General features: G+C 39.9%; 2 protein-coding genes across 2 annotated transcripts; both read right to left on the minus strand.

The window, feature by feature from the left end:
* Window positions 1–1,467: 1,467 nt before the first annotated feature.
* LOC103507109 lies at window positions 1,468–6,974 on the minus strand (the record flags this gene model as incomplete). The annotated part of the gene is made up of 6 exons (XM_026822066.1): window positions 6,907–6,974; window positions 3,916–4,018; window positions 3,344–3,624; window positions 2,767–3,058; window positions 2,195–2,322; window positions 1,468–1,548 (listed from the first exon to the last, which is right to left on the minus strand). Coding segments are annotated over exons 1-6 (939 nt in total), but the record flags the coding sequence as incomplete, so codon positions are not given.
* Window positions 6,975–10,779: 3,805 nt separating this feature from the next.
* LOC113466541 lies at window positions 10,780–14,024 on the minus strand. Its single transcript, XM_026822048.1, has 4 exons — window positions 13,897–14,024; window positions 11,976–12,503; window positions 11,709–11,801; window positions 10,780–10,812 (listed from the first exon to the last, which is right to left on the minus strand). Exons 1-4 carry the CDS (start codon window positions 13,912–13,914, stop codon window positions 10,780–10,782), a joined length of 672 nt encoding a protein of 223 aa, XP_026677849.1. The 5' UTR covers window positions 13,915–14,024.
* Window positions 14,025–21,556: the final 7,532 nt, after the last annotated feature.

The following is a 21,556-nucleotide window of genomic DNA, read 5'->3' on the forward strand; positions in this document are numbered from 1 at the left end:
TACTTGACAACGAGCCAAAAATGTGGATCAGCGAGTGCATTGTGAACGGACAAACGGAATTCTTACTGGCTCAGAGGCATTCCTCAATAACAAGTTGACGGATTCATTGGGCACTCCATTTTTCATTGCTTCATTGGCAATTGCATGTAATGAACGTTATCCCACACGCAGTGGCTGGAGTGGAATAGCATACTCATGTGAGAAATGTGAGCCCTAACACACTCAACTTGAAGAAAGGCTGGTACAAAAGATATTTACTGTAGACCTGACAGGTCGCCTGAGAGACTTATTATTGCTACCATACACTATCAGGTAGACCTGACAGGCGCACCTGTTCAGGCGTAACTGTCAGGTCTCCCTGATAGTGAATGGCCGGCCTTACAGTCCGAAAGAACGATAGACCGCGGGATAGTAAAGAGACTTTTCAGTCTCATTTTATCAGGATCAACAAGGCATATTCTATTGGGTATTTGATTTGGCAATACTGATTAATTGTATTTATTCTATTCCGATACACAGGTAAAGAATCTTCACACAATTTTACGTCCACATGGACGCATTCACCATCTGTATCGATGAACTCTGATTGATTACAGCATGATGTCCATGATTACAGCATCACAACAGATCTCATCAACTTGTTAAAAGCAATAAAAGCACACATTTTTATTCTGTAATTTAATTAGGGTCAGGTATTCATACTGGGAAAAAATATCTTTTTTCCTCGTGGAAAATGTATTTCCAGTCTGGAATAAAAATAATTTCATTCCTGATAGGAGCTGATAGCGTCTCGTTGGATACAAAAGCCAACAGGTGGGGGAGTGAGGGAATGATAACAGAATTTACCATGTTCATTTATTCTCTTTGATGCATGAATTATGATGTTCTGTTCTCCCTCGGCAGCAGAGAACGGAACAGACATTTGAAAAAAAAAGAAGAAAAACTGTACGTTGGAAACTTCAGCGGTGGAGTACAGCCTGTAGCGGTGCGGTGCGGTGCAATGGTTAGGAATCCTAACTTCGGATGATGGATATGAACCGGTGGCACTGTTCCGTTAGAAAAGCAAAGAGGTCAAAGAGTTGTTAAGGATTTGCTCGTACATAGAAGTAGAAGAGGTCAAAGAATTGTAAGGATATTATATGAAAATCTATTTGTGTTAAGCATGAATGCCGCAAATGTCGTTCGCCGATTGATATTCCGCGTCAAATTCCAGGTCTTGACCTATATTCGAACCAGGAATCTCTAGATCTGAACACCACAGTGCTAACCACTACATCACTGAGATTTGCGAAAGAAGTAATGGCAGATGAAATTAAAATAATTTAATGTTACAATTTGGGGGCTGATCTTGAAAACAAAATGTATCCTAAAAACTAGATTCAAGAAGTTCTTGACAAGAACGATTTCTTCAAATATTTTCCCCAATAGGTAGGCATGCTCTGCTTCACCTCCATCTATGTAACTTACCGGGTCGTGCGTCGAGTCAAGAGCAGCACAGAGGATCTTCAACTGGGGCTCCTGACTAAGCTGATCCTGTACGGAACTATTCTCCACCATGAACAAGAGCAGAAATAGGGTGAGTTGGGGTAATTTTAAGACACCTCCTTTACAGATATCAAATGACATGCTATTTTTGACTTATTGTTCATATAAAAGCAAGATCCCCACTTATTCACAGACTGATCGCTCTATTCCCAATACTCTGATACCCAGGAAGCTGAAGTTCGGTAGGAATATTCTTAATCCTAATAATACATACGTAGGTACGAGTAAGAATATTCTAGAAGTGCAATAAGAGAGGATTTCGCCGAAATCTAAACCAATTTCGAGTTTTCAATTTTCTATGACCAAGAACGATCAAACGGATGGTTGTTTATATGGATCCTGTCTTACCTCTCTTACCTTGTTGATATTGGCGTGGGATTTGGACCGCTGTTTGTTACTCCTCAAGCAAGATCCTCACTCATTCACAGACTGATCGCTCTATTACCAGTACTCTGATACCCAGGAGGCTGAAGTTCGGTAGGAATATTCTTAATCCTAATACATACGTAGGTACGAGTAAGAATATTCTAGATGTGCAATATGAGAGGATTTCGCCGAAATCTAAACCAATCTCGAGTTTTCAATTTTCTATGACGAAGAACGGACAAACGGCTGGTTGTTTATATGGATCCTGTCTTACCTCTCTTACCTTGTTGATATTGGCGTGGGATTTGGACCGCTGTTTGTTACTCCTGCGCAGACTGGAGAATCGGAATGAAGTCCTTGCCTTGTGCTGGAGGAGAGTGGATAGCGGTAGAACGCCCCCTGGTGGCGAACCTGGAACACCGGGGAGGTTCAGGTTTTATATTTAGAAACCGCTGGAGAATGGTCTGGAAAGTGTATCTTTGTTTGATAGGGGTTCAACGTCATTGTATAACTGCTAAGGTATTTAGTCACGGGGGTTATACTCTCCATTCGGCGACAAGCTACCCGCTTCTCACATTAACCCCACTCAGTCTGAACGCGGCTGGGAAAAGATGGTCGGTCACTCGCAACGTTGCCTAACTTCAGTGATCCATTGGGAACTGGTGCGTGCATTCAACGTGCTAAGGAAGTCTATCTTAGTAGAGTTTCAGGATGAGATCCCAGGGAAAAAATCATTCGAGTTTAAAGAATTATTCATAGAGTTTGGTGAGATACCTACTCTAAAAAATAATAGTGCTCTTAATGCTTACTACTATAGTACCGAAAAATAAATGATGTGCTTACTGATATGCTTACTGTAGTACAAGATACCTGAGGAGCTCCGTCTCTCATCACTGCTATTGCTCCCAATGCTATCCCTGCTCTGGGCAGGTTTGAGGATATGTGAGAAAGCAAACTGCATGGCCTGCATAGCCGGCTCCAAGCCGAGACCAGAGGCCGAACTGATGCTATCACCGCGGCCGTGTATAGAGGTTGAAGGCCGGTGGAAGGTGCGACTGAACGAGTGGCGCTGGGCCAGGTCCAGTGTGTCTCCGGCCCCGGTGTTTGGATCTGAGGACCACCCGGAACAGTCCAGTGTGAGGTTGACCTGGTGAGGAGAATGGGAGAATTAGTTCTAAATATATTTGCGGTGAAGCTAAGAGCCTTATCACAAATTTTGTGGAAATCACAGCTGAGCATTACCAAGAAACTCTTTTACTATTTCTGACATTTCTATATTTTTCTTTTATTCTTTTTACTCTGGTGATGCCGCCTAGTGTGATCCTCATCCTCCCACGAACCTAACCAATTTAACTGGTTTTGCACTTCTACTAGGACTCACTAGGAGTCTGAAACATCTACGAGGATTCGTACTAGGCGTTACCTCACTTACTTTCCGTCGTTTCCGCAGCGTACTCGCATCAGTATCCGTACTGGACGCCCGACTCCGCGGACTTCGCGGCACATCATGCGTGACCGAAGCAAAGCTCGACCGGGAAGCGCAGCTCTTCCACCGCTGGAGGTGGGAGGTGGTGGTGAGTAGCCTGTGGACGAGAAGACGGAGGAGGACCACGGGGTCTAGGACGACGGGGAAGGAGGAGGTGAAGGATTGCACGAACGCGGCGGAGGTGGGCTCGGACGGGAGCTTCTTGGTGAGGACGATACCTGAGATACCTGAGGGGAGGTGAAAGACGGGAAACAATTAACGCTTGTCCCCCAATGGAGGGTAGAGATTCGTAGAGACTTAACTTAGACCTCAGCCTTCGTTAAGCTTTGGTAACTCTCGAACGGTTTCTTCAATTTTGTTTAAAATTTGGTCGACATTTTTAAAACACAAACATGGAAAATTATTATTTAAATTTTGGGCGTTTGGGAGCCCCGTGGAATCCCCTTTTCTGAATAAGTTCCACAACTGAACCACTAGTTATTGCGAAATGAAGTTTTGTACAGTTAAGTCAAACTTACCTTTGGTGCTAAGAGATGGCGTGGTGTAACTGTTTCCACTTTGGACCCAATTCAAGGCAGAGATTTCAGGCTGAGGCATCACAGTTCCCTGTACTAGTGTGGTCTGAAACAAATTATAAGTCATCCATGTAAATTAGTTTGTAAGTTAGTTATTTTTTTTTTATACGATATTTTTTGATTTTCCATAAGTATTAGCAATTTCATAGGACAAAGAAAATTTGTTGAGTAATATTGAACTATTGTTGCTGGCAAGAGTTGCTGAGTATCACCTAGGTACGAATGTGCAATATTTTCTCGCATTAAAATACGTCGAAATGCGGGCTACACCTTATTGTCCAATCGTTCAACATTTTTCCACAATATAGGGGTGGTGACAGGGCTCCCAACCGGGGGCTGGTTGAGGTTGGGAGAATTGGTGACGTCAGATTGAAACCCGAGAGTTCCTGGAATACAAAGGTCATCCCCCCAAGGAAAAAAGTCACTTTTGGAGCCCCAAAAAGCCGAGTGGTGGACACCTTTGTGGCAGAAACTGTTCACTGTACAGAAATTCTTTGGGGGTTGTTGACTGGGAAGGGATTCATTTTGGGTGATGAGTTAAGGAATCTTATTAACATATGAACGCCTTTTGACAGCTGTAGGGACATAAAGGGGGATTTGGAGATCTTGGAAGTATGTTCAAGATAGAAGCTGGAATGGTTTACTAACATGTGAATTTGACTGGCTAGGGAGGGAATTCGGACATTGGGTAGGGAATGCCACCTTTTGAATTATACATAAAAGGGTTTTCGATGGTGTCTTTTAAGTAAAGGTACTGTTTCTTACAAATTTATTACAAAGGGGGGGTGGTGACAGGGCTCCCAACCGGAGGCTGGTTGAGGTTGGGAGAATTGGTGACGTCCGATTGAAACCCGAGAGTGCCTGGAATACAAAGGTCATCCCCCCAAGGAAAAAAGTCACTTTTGGAGCCCCAAAAAGCCGAGTGGTAGACACCTTTGTGGCAGAAACTGTTCACTGTACAGGAATTCTTTGGGGGTTATTGACTGGGAAGGGATTCATTTTGGGTGATGAGTTAAGGAATCTTATTAACATATTAACGCCTTTTGACAGCTGTAGGGACATAAAGGGGGATTTGGAGATCTTGGAAGTATGTTCAAGATAGAAGCTGGAATGGTATACTAACATGTGAATTTGACTGGCTAGGGAGGGAATTTGGAAATTGGGTAGAGAATGCCACCTTTTGAATTAGGTATACATAAAAAGGTTTTCGATGGTGTCTTTTAAGTAAAGGTACTGTTTCTTACAAATTTATTACAAAGGAAGAAGCAGGGGTTAACGTTATAAATCGGAAGGAGGGACTTTGGACATTGGGTAGAGAATGCCACCTTTTGAATTATACATAAAAGGGTTTTCGATGGTGTCTTTTAAGTAAAGGTACTGTTTCTTACAAATTTATTACAAAGGCCCCTCGCTTTGTGTTCTTTGAACGTGTTCACTTTGAACACATACATACAAGCAATTAAGAAAAGTACCTAGTCTTGAGTGCTCTTGCTCTTATTGCTTCAAATCTTTTGGTATGATAGTTTTCTCAGATTTCATCTCTGAACTGGGTTATCCGTTTTGATTTCATTTGATGTGTTTTCATTTACATGTATCTTTGACTTCAACATTGTTTTCTTCGTCGTCTACCATACATTGGGGTCAATGGTATCAATACAGATATCTCAATTCCAAAGATATGAGTTGCTATTCAACGACGAAAAGGCGCAGTGTACTGAGTACCATTCCTGATGATGCTAAGGCCGGCGAGTCGCTATCAGGCGTACCTGTCAGGTCTACCTGACAGAGTATGGCAGCAATAATAAGTCTCTCAGGCGACCGTCAGTTCTACCTGATGGTGAATGGCCGGCCTAAGCTAGAGATTCTCTATTAAAATGAGACCATAAGCGAAACCATCCATCAGTCACCAAAGTCACCAGTTCTGGTGACAAGTTTCGCCTAACTGACCTTGACCCAACGATTTTCAACAAATTCACCACCTCCTTGATGCTTCTGTGTACTCTTCCTGATGATGTCAAGTTAAGCTGTATCCACACATAGACGATGGCCGTTGATAGGCGTCGATCGATGTCGACGTGATTCTGGACGAAGATGACAGTTGGCACAGAAGACTCCACACGACTCATATAGGACCCATACGTCAGCGAGCGGCAACAGAAGCGTCGACAATACGGCAATTAGTTCTCCTATCAGATTTTTCAATAGTGTGACAAGTCCGACGTCTTCGGAACACTCGAAATTTCGACCCACTGAATTCCATGTCACGTGGTGTCGTGTCCAATTGAACACTTCTCTTTCGCGTATTTTTATGTTGTGTGTCAAGCAGTGTCTCCATTATTGTCGATCGACATCGACTGCATTGCATTTGTTTATTTATTTATTTTGGAATAAATCGGAAGAGTGATAGGGATGAAAAATAAGGGTCGGGATTAAAATGTAGGTACTTATTTGTAAGTAATGTTTGGGAAATAATGTTTGCTTTTCTGTAATGATAGGTTGATTCCTCTGCATAAAAATTAACGGGAAGCTCCAATTTTCTGTCACTGATAGACTACGTTTTTAATAAATCCAGCCTTTATTTGGGCGCTTAGGACTTTCTATCAGGTAAAGATTGTGTTCTGCACTTGTATTCTACCAAAATATAGGTAGGTATTCCGCTTCAATACATTCTATATTAGTTTAACAGTCCTGATCCTTCAGAAAGGCTCCCACAGTAGAGGGTTCTTCAAAATTCACACCAAAATTGGATCTATTTACAGTGCTAATTCTAGAATAGAAATATCATCCGACCAGGGGTATACTATCCATGTAATGCCTTCAGTTCACTAAACTATTTGTCCCATTTAACCTCCTTTTTGAACTCAACTGTAACATGTTCCATTCAATAAAACCCCAGTTTTTCTCCTTCTGTTCTTCAAATTTCCACTAGATTACCTCTATTGCTTTGAGGACAGCCACCACTGCATTCTCGATGCACACACCCAACATGTTCTTCGAGTCAGGAGCGAATCAGCTGTAATTCTACATCAAATCGGGGATACAAAAACCAAAGCAAAGTTCTATTCTATTCTAGCGAAGGGTAAATCACATCGACACATTAAGAACCACTCTGGTATTTGCTAGTCGCAGTCGTACCACTAGTCCAAATTTAACATTACTGTACACGTCATGTTATAAAAACTTCTTTCTTGTTATTATTTAGTACTCTTGTGAACTTGATTCTGACCAGGCATTGGTCAAGTGGGGGACCCCAGAGGGGCATCGTCAGCCCCAGACTAGCGGGGATCCCAAATTTGAAGGGCCAACCTCAGAAAAAATGGGGCTACCAGGGCCGACATTAATCCGTGAATTTTCACGCGTCCACATCTGTCGGATAAAATGATTGTTACCATTACTACTACTTTATTATCTATATAATATAGGTATGTAGCTCCAAATCATCTCAATTTAATGATCCCTGTAAGTTTAAGGTCAGATGGACCAAAGTTCCCTCAGTGTTCTATCTGACCTTAAACTTAATCCGCCCCTGTTGGGTTAAATGGACCTAGGTTCCCTCGGGGATCCAAAATTGCCCATGTTGGTTCAAATGGTCACTTGTTCTAGTTCCCTAAGTTCTAACATCGCCCCTGTCCGTCCAAATAATCACTGGTCAGACAAGGATACTCTTTGGTGACCCCCTTCTCACCATCTCTCTCTCTCTCTCTCTCTCTCTACGTATTAAGGGTTGCATAACTTTGGTTAGGTACTTATACCTACCATTGCGGCTAAAAATTACCCTTCCTTTCATCTCCCTCTGTGGTTATTAGGTTTCCTACCTACATGAAATTTGCAATTTAGCAAAATGGAAGTAAAGGTTTTTCTCCTGCTTCCCTGCTTGTGTAGAAGTGTGTAGAACTTTCCCTACAGAGAAAAGAGAGGCCTTATGGGAGCTTTTTACTTTCTATTACAATTTGTTTAACCAGTAGTCCCTGTGTATTGTAGGTACCGTATCAAAAAAATATACCTTTTATTTATTATCTCGAGAAAGACGAAATTTTGTATCCTATCCTCCTCCTCCTAGTATCACGGACGCGACTGTAAAAATTTCTTAATCGGACCGATTTTTTGGACGATCTAAAGGGATTTTTAATGATCTTTTTCGAATGTAATACTAAGTCGTGTGATGTTCACACCAGATTGTTTTTCTATAGGAATTTTCCGCTTCGCAAAGTGGAAACCATATTGCATGTTGGATGTGAGAGGTTTACAGAGTGGAAACTGGAAGTAAAGGTTTCTCTACTGCTTGTGTAGAAGTGTGTAGAACTTTCCCTACAGAGAAAACAGAGGCCTGATGGGAGCTTTTTACTTTCTATTACAATTTGTTTAACCAGTAGTCCCTGTGTATTGTAGGTACCGTATCAAAAAATATACCTTTTATTTATTATCTCGAGAAAGATGAAATTTTGTATCCTATCCTCCTAGTATCACGGACGCGACTGAAACAATTTCTCAATCGGACCGTTTTTAGGCGAATTTTCAAAGGATTTTTGGGATCTTTTTCGAATGTAATACCAAGTTGTGTGATGTTCACACCAGATTGTTTTTCTATACAAATTTTCCGCTTCGCAAAGTGGAAACCATATTGCATGTTGGATGTGAGAGGTTTACAGAGTGGAAAACGATTGACCATCGCCTCAAGGATTTACTGTAGACCTGACAGGTCGCCTGAGAGACTTATTATTGCTACCATACACTATCAGGTAGACCTGACAGGCGCACCTGTTCAGGCGTAACTGCAAAAGATTTACTATCAGGTAGACCTGACAGGTCGCCTGAGAGACTTATTATTGCTACCATACACTATCAGGTAGACCTGACAGGCGCACCTGTTCAGGCGTAACTGTCAGGTCTCCCTGATAGTGAATGGCCGGCCTTACAGTCCGAAAGAACGATAGACCGCGGAATAGTAAAGAGACTTTTAAGTCTCATTTTATTAGGATCAACAAGGCATATTCTATTAGGTATTTGATTTGGCAATACTGATTAATTGTATCTATTCTATTCCGATACCCACGTAAAGAATCTTCACACAATTTTACGTCCACATGGACGCATTCACCATCTGTAGATAGTAAAGAGACTTTTCAGTCTCATTTTATCAGGATCAACAAGGCATATTCTATTGGGTATTTGATTTGGCAATACTGATTAATTGTATTTATTCTATTCCGATACACAGGTAAAGAATCTTCACACAATTTTACGTCCACATGGACGCATTCACCATCTGTATCGATGAACTCTGATTGATTACAGCATGATGTCCATGATTACAGCATCACAACAGATCTCATCAACTTGTTAAAAGCAATAAAAGCACACATTTTTATTCTGTAATTTAATTAGGGTCAGGTATTCATACTGGGAAAAAATATCTTTTTTCCTCGTGGAAAATGTATTTCCAGTCTGAAACATGGAATAAAAATAATTTCATTCCTGATAGGAGCTGATAGCGTCTCGTTGGATACAAAAGCCAACAGGTGGGGGTGGGAGGGAATGATATACATTTTTATTCTGTAATTTAATTAGGGTCAGGTATTCATACGAGTACTGGAAAAAAAATATCTTTTTTCCTCGTGGAAAATGTATTTCCAGTCTGGAATAAAAATAATTTCATTCCTGATAGGAGCTGATAGCGTCTCGTGTTGACCATCGCCTCAAGGCAGTATGAAAGATAAAGGATAGGATAGGAAAGATAGTACAAAGATTTGGTTAGGTGGAAGAGCTCATGACGTGGGAATCTTGTGCGACTGTCCAAGCTCACTAGACTGGCAATTCAGGATTGCACACTTGGGAAGTGCATTTTCACCTGCAAAAAAGTCAGCATCACGGGGTGCCTCACACGGTCACCCGTTCAGAGAGCAACAACGGTGTTGCTTATCTTTAGGGGATATGTCAGGAGCTGGTGCATTTAACGTTTCATGGCCGCTAGCTTAATTTTCATATCAAAACCTCTACAGTCCTTACATTACATTTTTTACAGACTCAACAGCTACACTACAGTATAGGTAGGTAGTGTAGGTACATCCTCTAACCTCTACAGTCCATCCTCTATATATCTATAATATGCCCTCTACAGTCCATCCTCTATATATCTATAATAAGCCCTCTACAGTACATCCTCTATATATCTCTAATATGCCCTCTACAGTCCATCCTCTATATATCTATAATATGCCCTCTACAGTCCATCCTCTATATATCTATAATATGCCCTCTACACTTCAGGACTTGGATATAAACAGATGACTAACAATCTGATTTATGTGTTCCAATATAAATAAGGTTCCAATGTAAACAAATTACATACATAATTACATATGTATTCTAATTCTAATGTAAGGTACATAAATTGGTAATGTAAACAACTATGTTTGAAAGGAGTAATGATTCTTGTTTGGTTCAGGGGTGCCTAAACAATGGCGGGGTCAGTATATCCAGTAATCATATCAAGTTCGTTATATTGGTCACTGGTCAGTGGACTCAGTGGTTTCCAAAGTCTTGTTATGATGGTCAGTACTGTCCAAAGTCTGGTTAGGACTTTTTTAAAGAACTTTTTTGAAAGTTTTGATACGACATGGGGAATGATAACAGAATTTACCATGTTCATTTATTCTCTTTGATGCATGAATTATGATGTTCTGTTCTCCCTCGGCAGCAGAGAACGGAACAGACATTTGAAAAAAAAAGAAGAAAAACTGTACGTTGGAAACTTCAGCGGTGGAGTACAGCCTGTAGCGGTGCGGTGCGGTGCAATGGTTAGGAATCCTAACTTCGGATGATGGATATGAACCGGTGGCACTGTTCCGTTAGAAAAGCAAAGAGGTCAAAGAGTTGTTAAGGATTTGCTCGTACATAGAAGTAGAAGAGGTCAAAGAATTGTAAGGATATTATATGGAAATCTATTTGTGTTATGCATGAATGCCGCAAATGTCGTTCGCCGATTGATATTCCGCGCCAAATTCCAGGTCTTGACCTTGACCTACATATATTCGAACCAGGAAATCTCTGGATCTGAACACCACAGTGCTAACCACTACATCACTGAGATTTGCGAAAGAAGTAATGGCAGATGAAATTAAAATAATTTAATGTTGTAATTTGGGGGCTGATCTTGAAAACAAAATGTATCCTAAAAACTAGATTCAAAAAGTTCTTGACAAGAACGACTTCTTCAAATATTTTTCCCAATAGGTACCTAGGCAATAATGTTATCCTGATGTCGAGATCTGTTCGATGAAAATTTAAAGAGGAAGTGTTACGAGATGAACAGAGAAGAAACAGGAAACACGAAGGATCAGTATGAACATGGACAATAATTATCGTTTGAACCTTTACAGAAGCAGTTGATTACAATTCACAGGGTCTACCGTCTACAGGATTAGGGGTAGAGAAGGCTAGAGGATTTGTAGGGTACAACAATCAATACAATTGCTTCCAATGTTTCAATTTTCATTTTGCATTGTGTAACATGAACTTGAAGCTTGTACTCAGGTAGGTCAACAGGGGGTAGAGCCATTACCACGAAAATAATACAAAAACCAGCAATTACTTTTTCCTTTCAATGATGAGTATTGGGTAAGTACCTATATCGGGGCTCGAAAACATTGAGGAGGAGGGTTAGAAACAAAATATTTTCCCGTAATGAAAGAAAGTGAGAGTTATTTTGGTTAGTGGAAATTTTCAGTTTGGCTTACCTGGTAACTTTCATCGATTTCCTGGATGATATGTTGGAAGGATTTCAGCTGTACTTTCTGACAGTATGTCACGGAAGTTTTGGACACACTGCTCTGAAAATAATGCAAAAACAAGCAATTACTTTTTCCATTCAATGATGAGTATTGAGTAAGTACCTATATCGGGGTTCGAAAACATTGAGGAGGAGGGTTAGAAACAAAATATTTTCCCGTAATGAAAGAAAGTGAGAGTTATTTTGGTTAGTAGAAATTTTCAGTTTGGCTTACCTGGTAGCTTTCATCGATTTCCTGGATGATATGTTGGAAGGATTTCAGCTGTACTTTCTGACAGTATGTCACGGAAGTTTTGGACACACTGCTCTCACAGTCCTCTACATCCGGTGTTCCAGTACTTTCTGTAACGTCACTTTCTTCACCATCAGCATCTCTTCCAGAGTCTGCAATGCTGTCTACATCGCTGTCATTGGCTGGCAAGTGCTGTCTTAATTGATTCAAAGTTTTCATTGGTGTTGCTCGTCGGACAACTTTGTTCCTAGGTTTCAGCAAAGGCCAACTGGACAGCCGTTGGAAGAATGTTTTCTTGTCTACGATTTGCTTGTTTGTGATCTCGCTTGGTTTTTGTGTCAACTCTTCAGAGGTGGTAAGAGTCAAGCAGGGTTCCTTTCTTTCAATTTTCGGGCTCGCTGGATTTTCTTTCTTCAGTACACTTGGAGTTTCATTCTGTTGGGCTGCAGCTTCAAATAATTGAATCACATCTTTTACTCTTCGAGAAGACACATCGATAAAGTTTTTCATGGAGTCAGCCATTTATCTGATTGTCATCTAATATCATATCTTCCGTAGCTTTCATATCAATATTATTAGCCTCTTTTTTCGTCTCATCTTCGGTAATGAATTTGTGGAAGTCATTTAAATTTCTTTCCAAACAGGCAATAATGTTTTCCCTAGGCAATAATGTTATCCTGATGTCGAGATCTGTTCAATGAAAATTTAAAGAGGAAGTGTTACGAGATGAACAGAGAGGAAACAGGTGCATGAATGCCGCAAATGTCGTTCGCCGATTGATATTCCGCGCCAAATTCCAGGTCTTGACCTATATTCGAACCAGGAAATCTCTGGATCTGAACACCACAGTGCTAACCACTACATCACTGAGATTTGTGAATAGAAGTAGGTAATGGCAGATGAAATTGAAATAATTTGATGTTGTAATTTGGGGGCTATTCTTGAAAACAAAATGTATCCTAAAAACTAGATTCAAGAAGTTCTTGACAAGAACGATTTCTTCAAATATTTTCCCCAATAGGTACCTAGGCAATAATGTTATCCTGATGTCGAGATCTGTTCAATGAAAATTTAAAGAGGAAGTGTTACGAGATGAACAGAGAGGAAACAGGAAACACGAAGGATCAGTATGAACATGGACAATAATTATCGTTCGAACCTTTACAGAAGCAGTTGATTACAATTCACAGGGTCTATCGTCTACAGGATTAGGGGTAGGGAAGGCCAGAGGATTTGTAGGGTACAACAATCAATACAATTGCTTCCAATGTTTCATGTTGCAATTTCCATTTTGCATTGTGTAACATGAACTTGAAGCTTGTACTCAGTCAGGTAGGTCAACAGGGGGTAGAGCAATTACCACGAAAATAATGAAATGCCCTCAACCCCTGTCCTCAGAATCCTCAGAAGTGAAATGTCACCACGCTCTGCTACCATATTTATATTTCCAGCCTTACAGGGTGGTTCTACGAAAAGTGTGCATGTATTTTAACACCATGGTCTATGGAGCAATTTAGGAGGGAATGGGGTCAGCTCTGTTAAGAAAGCCCGAAAACGCCTTCTTTTGGAGTGACACACCCCTCAAAACTACTCAAAACTTTTTCTCTTTTTGTCATATAAGGCAATTCTTTGCTTAAAAAGATTTGAATAAATTTTCTGACAAATGGATCGAAATTTTAGAAATCAAAAATTTAGAAATAAGGGCGAGGTTATTTCTGACAAAATTGCGTTTTTTTACGCCCTGTGTATTTTCCAGCTTTCAATATATGTATTCGCTATCCTCATACCAGTTTCCCTGTCTTTGTAAACCACGTAGTATGAATCCTGTTATTTTTATTTATTACCTATTTATTTATTTTCTCCCTCCAAGTGAAATAATTCTATGAAAAAATGCGCTGTGACCAGAGTCAGCCATATCCATTGTTTGGTCTTTTCCTATGAACCTTGAAGAAAGTGGTTCATCAGCATGTTTGGGTTCTTCATCATTCACGGGAAAAGATTTTAGATTTGTACTTTGGTTGCTAGTGCTTGTTACACTGTTACGGGCAGTAAGTTGTACGAGTTGCCCGCTTATTTTAGAATAAGTCCATTCACGCTATGACCCCTATCCCCTATGCTAGGATGCATCTGACCAATAGACAGGGTGATTCAGAAATTGGAACTTTTGTGAAAAAAAGGTCGGTGATTGTTCAGAAGACACGTCAATGAAAACTTGCTACGGCCAGATTTTTTTTTTTTTCAAGAGGTTTGACAGAGGGAACTGTAACTGCTATGGTCTTATCTTCCCGAAAGCGAAGAGAGAAGGCAGACAGGATAGGAGAAAGCCAGCAGTTCTGAGAACGATCCTTATCCGTTCAGGATAAAATCCGCCCCGGGCCGGAATCGAACCCGCGACCTAGCGCTTACAAGGCAGAGCTTATTTGCCGGAATAAAGCGACTTTTATCCTCATTCTGGCAGTATAAACAGGGTATATTCTACTCAAAGTGCCCGTGTAGGAGCTTCTTGGAACCCCGTACAAACCGTCCATCAAACATCTTTGAAAGATCCTATATTTAAATCAAGATAGAAAAAGATTACCTATATCGAATATGGTCCAATTTTTCTCGACCTCCTCTAAGAGGTCCAAGTGTTGTTCGATCATATCACTTTGTTCAGGAACTATATCACAAAAAATGTCATCATTCCGGAGTTCGGAACCAATATCACTTTCAGTAGCAGATACACTGACATCACTATCAACAAGCTCTTCTAGTTTAGCTTTCTTTGCGGCCCTCTTACTTTTCCTTTTACTTCTGTTGAAGCCGTAAAAATATTTCTCTTTGAAACTATTTCTAAAACCATTTTTGTTTTTGAGATCACAAGGAACTTCTGGTTCTTTTTCTTCGTATTTACAACTTGCTTTCACTTTTGACTTTTTCGGCACGTTCTGAGTTGAAAGGTTACTTTTCTTTTCTTTTTTGTTCTGATTGTTTTCTTTCTCAACGTATAAATCACGCAAAGGCAAGGTTCCGTTTCTGGTTCTTTCTTCAAAGTGCGTTTCAATAATTGATAAGTTTGGGTTATGTGATGAGGTGATGGACTCAGTAAAGCTCTTTTTATTATTAGACATGAAGGTGGGGCTTCTTTCATTAATGGTGTCTTGGGGCTCCTTGGAAAATCCATTCTTATTTTTAGATTTGCTAATGTCCGAGCACTTGCACGCAATATTGTGATAATTGTTATTTACTATCATTTCAGAGGTTCTCGACATTAGAAAGTTTTACGTTTATTGACAACTCAGTTTGGTTATTGTTATTATAAAGGAAACGTCATTCTTTTGTGCTGTGCTTATTTTTTATATCGAACTTAGGTAATCAAAAGAAATAGAGTTTTAGTTATCTTGATATAAATTTATTACCTTTTTCATTATAGTTATTATCCTACACCAAAATCCATTCAGTTTCCCTTATTTTCCTCAAAACCTTGTCATATACATTTTCTCACCTATCATTATACATTACCACCTATGTATCTCATTATTTTAATCTCTCGTCTATCAAATAGATCACATTTCTCGGAACTTGAAAACCAAGTATGTGGACAAAAGGATAAGAGGCCCAAGGAAATGCGAAGAAAAGATCATGGTTCATTATCTTCGACTTGAACTTTAATCTTTCTCTAGAAGATACGTAAGTTCTAGGAAATCCATCATCATAAAAAAGGGAAATAAAAATGTCAAACAAATGCTCCTCAGTTACGTCATGCAAAAATAGAGGTTTCCTATATGTAAAGAGAAAAAAGTCTGTATTATGTCTACTGTACAAAAAAAAAGTTCAAAAGTTCCTCTCTCGAAGTTTCGTAAAGTTTCGTTCTTACGTATAAAGGGTTGCATAACTTTGGTTACTTATTGCGGCTAAAAATTACCCTTCCTTTCATCTCCCATTGTGGTTATTAGGTTTCCTACCTACATGAAATTTACAATTTAGCAAAATGGAAGTAAAGGTTTTTCTCCTGCTTCCCTGCTTGTGTAGAAGTGTGTAGAACTTTCCCTGCGGAGAAGAAAGAGGCCTTATGGGAACTTTTTACTTTCTATTACAATTTGTTTAACCAGTAGTCCCTGTGTATTGTAGGTACCGTATCAAAAAAAATATACCTTTTATTTATTATCTCGAGAAAGATGAAATTTTGTATCCTATCCTCCTCCTAGTATCACGGACGCGACTGTAAAAATTTCTTAATCGGACCGATTTTTACTTTCCTTATCCTATAGGAAGGAAAGTAATGTAATCGGGTCAAAATTTCGATGGTCAGTTTTTAGTGCCAAAACACGTTTTGAGGTCTCTAGAGCCTAAATCCAAAGTTTCAGCCATTGGTCCGTGTGTGTGTCTGTGTGTGTGTCTGTCTGTAAACAAAATATCTCGAGAACGGTAAGAGCTAGAGAGTTGAACTTTGGTATGAAGCTGTCAAATGTGACAAGGATGCGACACGAAACTTTTGGTTACGATCGGTGCAACGGTTGGCGGCATTTTACCGCTTTTTCCTCTATGTATCTATAATATGCCCTCTACAGTACATCCTCTATATATCTATAATATGCCCTCTACAGTCCATCCTCTATATATCTATAATATGCCCTCTACAGTACATCCTCTATATATCTATAATATGCCCTCTACAGTACATCCTCTATATATCTATAATATGCCCTCTACAGTCCTTCCTCTAATGCCCTCAACCCCTGTCCTCAGAAGTGAAATGTCATCACGCTCTGCTACCATATTTATATTTCCAGCCTTACAGGGTGGTTCTACGAAAAGTGTGCATGTATTTTAACACCATGGTCTATGGAGAGGAAGTGGAAATTGATTTGGAAAGGGCAGGGGACAGCAAGAAAGAAGACTTCGGACCTAGGTCTCTCAGACAGTCTGGAGACCGAAGTCTCAAGCTTTTCTGCCGAAAACGTTCCGGAGTTAGGTCTCCCCGACCTACATAATATGTAGAGCTGTCAGACTGTCACAGCGTAATGGCTCTACGTATATGTACCTACTTATACCAATGCCAGGGGTAGACCACTAAAGCCGCATCGATTGGTTCCAGGATTCCTTGGCAAGTCAGTCTTCAAAGAGTTGTAAAGGGCCTTCCCCCCTGGGCCTCCTCACACGTGAAGACCGAATGAAGTGAATTACACACTACAATAACCGAGCTGAGGTTGTCATAATTAGATGGAGAATCGGTGGGTTTGGAATATTTGAGATAGATCAAAGATTTGAGATGAATTATTCAGTCCTAAAAGAACCCTGGCCTTAATCAAAAGTCTACAGCTCTTTTGGAAAATATTTGAGATAGATCAAAGATTTGAGATGAATTATTCAGTACTAAAAGAACCCTGGCCTTAATCAAAAGTCTACAGCTCTTTTAGAAAAACAAAAGAAAAATCATCAAAGATCTAATCAGATCCTAGTAGCAAAGGGCTTATACCTCTCCTCTTGAGTTGGTGGTAAGAATCGAACTGCAGAGTACTGCAGACCATCATTATTACATGCTATCCAGTAGAACAATGCAGATAAAGGAGCATTTATGACTCTGCTTGTGGCTTGTGGCTTTATTGAGACAAACTACCTTGTTATCCTGGGACTGCTTTATCACTTCTCCAGGGCACATTACATCTACCTATGCCTATACTGTCCTATACAGGAATAGAAAATAAATCAACCGAAAAATGGGCCACGTACAAAAGTGTGACGTACTTTGACAACAAAAATTGACTTAAAAGCCAATGATATGAATGTTCAAATAGATAAAAACGTCAATTAATTTCTCAATCACTCAACTTTGGTCTTATATCTAGTCCTGCAAAGGAAGAGAAAATAGAAGAAAACCAGACGTTCCGAGAACGAACCTTATCTATTTAGAATAATGTTCGTCCCGCGCGGAACGCCCCCGCTAAAAAGGCAGGCGGGCTACCCTTCATCAAGCTGAGTAGGCTGGTTCCTCTCGTAATATTATGTAGCTCCAATCCGCCAATCTACATAGTACAGAAGTACACTGATCATGAGTGTGCCACCCTGTATGTAGATTCAATTTGTCAAGGTACTTGAGATCGCGAGGCAAGTGGTTGACATTACAAAGTTCATCAGGAATAAATCTAACTCGATAACTCGGTCTGCCTTAATGCGGCACTGGTCAGATAGTAGGAAGGAAAAACAAAAGAAAAATCATCAAAGATCTAATCAGGTCCTAGTAGCAAAGGGCCTCAATAGCCGATGGCCTTACTTAACTATACCTCTTGAGTTGGTGGTAAGAATCGAACTGCAGAGTACTGCAGACCATCATTATTACATGCTATCCAGTAGAACAATGCAGATAAAGGTTCAGAAGCAAATACAATGCAGGGCAAATGACTGAAAGGTCATGGGCAGATGAACCAAGAATTAACGACCAACATATGCGTCAATGTTAACGACCTATATGCGTCATTGGAACAATCAATGACCTTCAAGACCGATTTTGGAGGTGGCAAAAAGTCTGGATGTTGGCTCGGAAGAACAGAATGGATATCAAAAGTAAACCTATGGAATTTCAGATATAATTGCTCGAAGGAAGTGATTCAAGAGTTCTGAGAGTCTTCTCCAGAATGTTTCCTTTTAACTCCCAAATGCTTGGTCCAATTTCAAGTTTAGCACATAAAGGCCATTTGCTCATTAAGCTGTATTCGCACATAGTCGACGCCGTGGATCGATGGTCGATCAACGTCGACTGAAACCGTGCTCTGCCTCGACAACATAGATTCACCTCGTCGATCGACGGGGTCAACTATGTGTGGACGCGGCTTTAGATTTTGGTCTCGATCGGATCAATGGGGCAGGGAGGCTGGCATGGGCCCCTTTTCTAAGTTTATAGTTCACTAAACAACTAGTCCACAATATACAAATCTACATAACTTACTTAAGTACCTATACGTAGATAATCACTTATCTCCTCAACGCAAAGATCGGAATATTGTTTCGTATTCAATGAAGCTTATCTCATGGCGTACCACTAATTGATAAACATCCTACAGATCATACATCCTGTCGGGGAGGTACTTGGTAAACCAGTTATGTACCGACACAGATAGCTGAACGACAAATTGCTATGTTATCTACCAACAGGTATATTTTTAGACAAGAGTCGTCGGTACGTTTGTTTCAGACAAGGTTACAAGATGAGCTCGCGAGCATTGGTATTTGGTTCACAAGATCGTTTTGGTATGAAGTGGTAAAACCAAGTATTTTTCGACACTTTGTTACATACTCATACTGGTATTACCTATAGAGAAGCTGAATTGGACAAAAGTTCTGAGGACCAGAATTCAAACCACGCTATATGTACGTCTTGATAGATCGAATCAAACAGAAAATTCCAATAAGCAAATGGTCAAATTGTGGTTACGTACCTACCTAGGTGTATTGATTATTGATTCTGAAATTTTTGAACGATGAATGGAGTCAGCCATATCCATTGTTTGGTCTTTTCCTATGAACGTTGAAGAAAGTGGTTCATCAGCATGTTTGGGTTCTTCATCATTCACGGGAAAAGATTTTATATTTGTACTTTGGTTGCTAGTGCTTGTTACACTGTTACGGGCAGTAAGTTGTACGAGTTGCCCGCTTATTTTAGAATAAGTCCATTTATTTTGGGTGGTGTGACCATGACTATTTATCTGATTGTCATATAAAATCATATCTTCCATAGCTTTCATATCAATATTATTAGCCTCTTTTTTCGTCTCATCTTCGGTAATGAATTTGTGGAAGTCATTTAAATTTCTTTCCAAACACTTGCATTTCAGAAGATCTGTCACATTTGTTCTTCTGCGTTTTTTCACCATGTTGATAATGTCCTCATTGAAGTTACCGTACTTCAAAGAATCTAGATTAAATACAATACTAATCTCGTTCTTTTCAGTTTCTGGACTTTCTGTTGCAAAACTATTGTTCTCCTCTAAGTCTCAGGCGACCGTCAGTTCTACCTGATGGTGAATGGCCGGCCTAAGCTAGAGATTCTCTATTAAAATAAGACTATAAGCAAAACCATCCTTCAGTCACCAAAGTCGCCAGTTCTGGTGAAAAGTTTCACCTAACGATTTTCAACAAATTCACCACCACCTTGATGCTTCTGTGTACTCCTCCTGATGATGTCAAGTTAAGCTGTATCCACACATAGACGATGGCCGTTGATAGGCGTCGATCGATGTCGATGTGATTCTGGACGAAGATGACAGTTGGCACAGAAGACTCCACACTATTCACATAGGACCAATACGTCAGCGAGCGGCAACAGAAGCGTCGACAATACGGCAATTAGTTCTCCTATCAGATTTTTCAATAGTGTGACAAGTCCGACGTCTAGCATGTTTGGGTTCTTCATCATTCACCGGAAAAGATTTTATATTTGTACTTTGGTTGCTAGTGCTTGTTACACTGTTACGGGCAGTAAGTTGTACGAGTTGCCCGCTTATTTTAGAATAAGTCCATTCATTTTGGGTGGTGTGACCATGACTGTTTATCTGATTGTCATCTAAAATCATATCTTCCATAGCTTTCATATCAATATTATTAGCTTCTTTTTTCGTCCCATCTTCGGTAATGAATTTGTGGAAGTCATTTAAATTTCTTTCCAAACACTTGCATTTCAGAAGATCTGTCACATTTGTTTTTCTGCGTTTTTTCACCATGTTGATAATGTCCTCATTGAAGTTACCGTGCTTCAAAGAATCTAGATTAAATACAATACTAATCTCGTTCTTTTCAGTTTCTGGACTTTCTGTTGCAAAACTATTGTTCTCCTCTAAGGAGATACACACGAGTATCTTGACCGCGGGAATTTCAACACTGGTGCTTATCGTGGTATTGGCGATCAGACTCTACCGAGATTCCACAGTGGTTGGAGAGGAGAGGTTATGGTCTCGAATTTGCCAAACTGGTAAACCGGACACGAGATTTAAGATTTTGGTAGAAAAAAATTCTTCAAGTTCCAAAGTCTCTGAGAAGTTTGTGCTAAAGTCCTTGGTTCGAGTCCCAAAGTTTGCTTTAGTCTGCAGGTACCCTAACAACATTGATGGTTGCGTAGGTCGTAGTCTGGAGAGTTTGGTAATTCTGAAGGCTTTAGAAATTGGGCACTTCTGTCGTGTAGTCATATACGGATGGAAAATGTAGGTATGTAGGTGCCTAGATAATTTTGATTTGAGACCTCTTTTGTAAAATCGTTCAAAAACTTGATTTGAGAAATTTCCTGTCAAAATTCTCAAGACCTTTGATGAGTTTTTCAGTCAAAATTTACAAGATCTCAATGTACCTACGCCTTTTTGTAATTTGAAAAGACCTCAAATTGAAAATTTTCAGAAAAAGACTTTTTACGACTTTACGAGTAGTCCCACATCTCAGCTTGCTATTATTCTACAAATCTACATATTGTTTACTAATCAGCTGTAATTCTACATCAAATCGTCTTATTTGTAAGTAATGTTTGGGAAATAATGTTTGCTTTTCTGTAATGATAGGTTAATTCCTCTGTATAAAAATTAACGGAAAGCTCCAATTTT

The sequence above is a fragment of the Diaphorina citri genome, unplaced genomic scaffold (genome assembly GCF_000475195.1).
Source record: "Diaphorina citri unplaced genomic scaffold, Diaci psyllid genome assembly version 1.1 scaffold289, whole genome shotgun sequence".
NCBI classification, from domain to species: Eukaryota; Metazoa; Arthropoda; class Insecta; order Hemiptera; family Psyllidae; genus Diaphorina; species Diaphorina citri.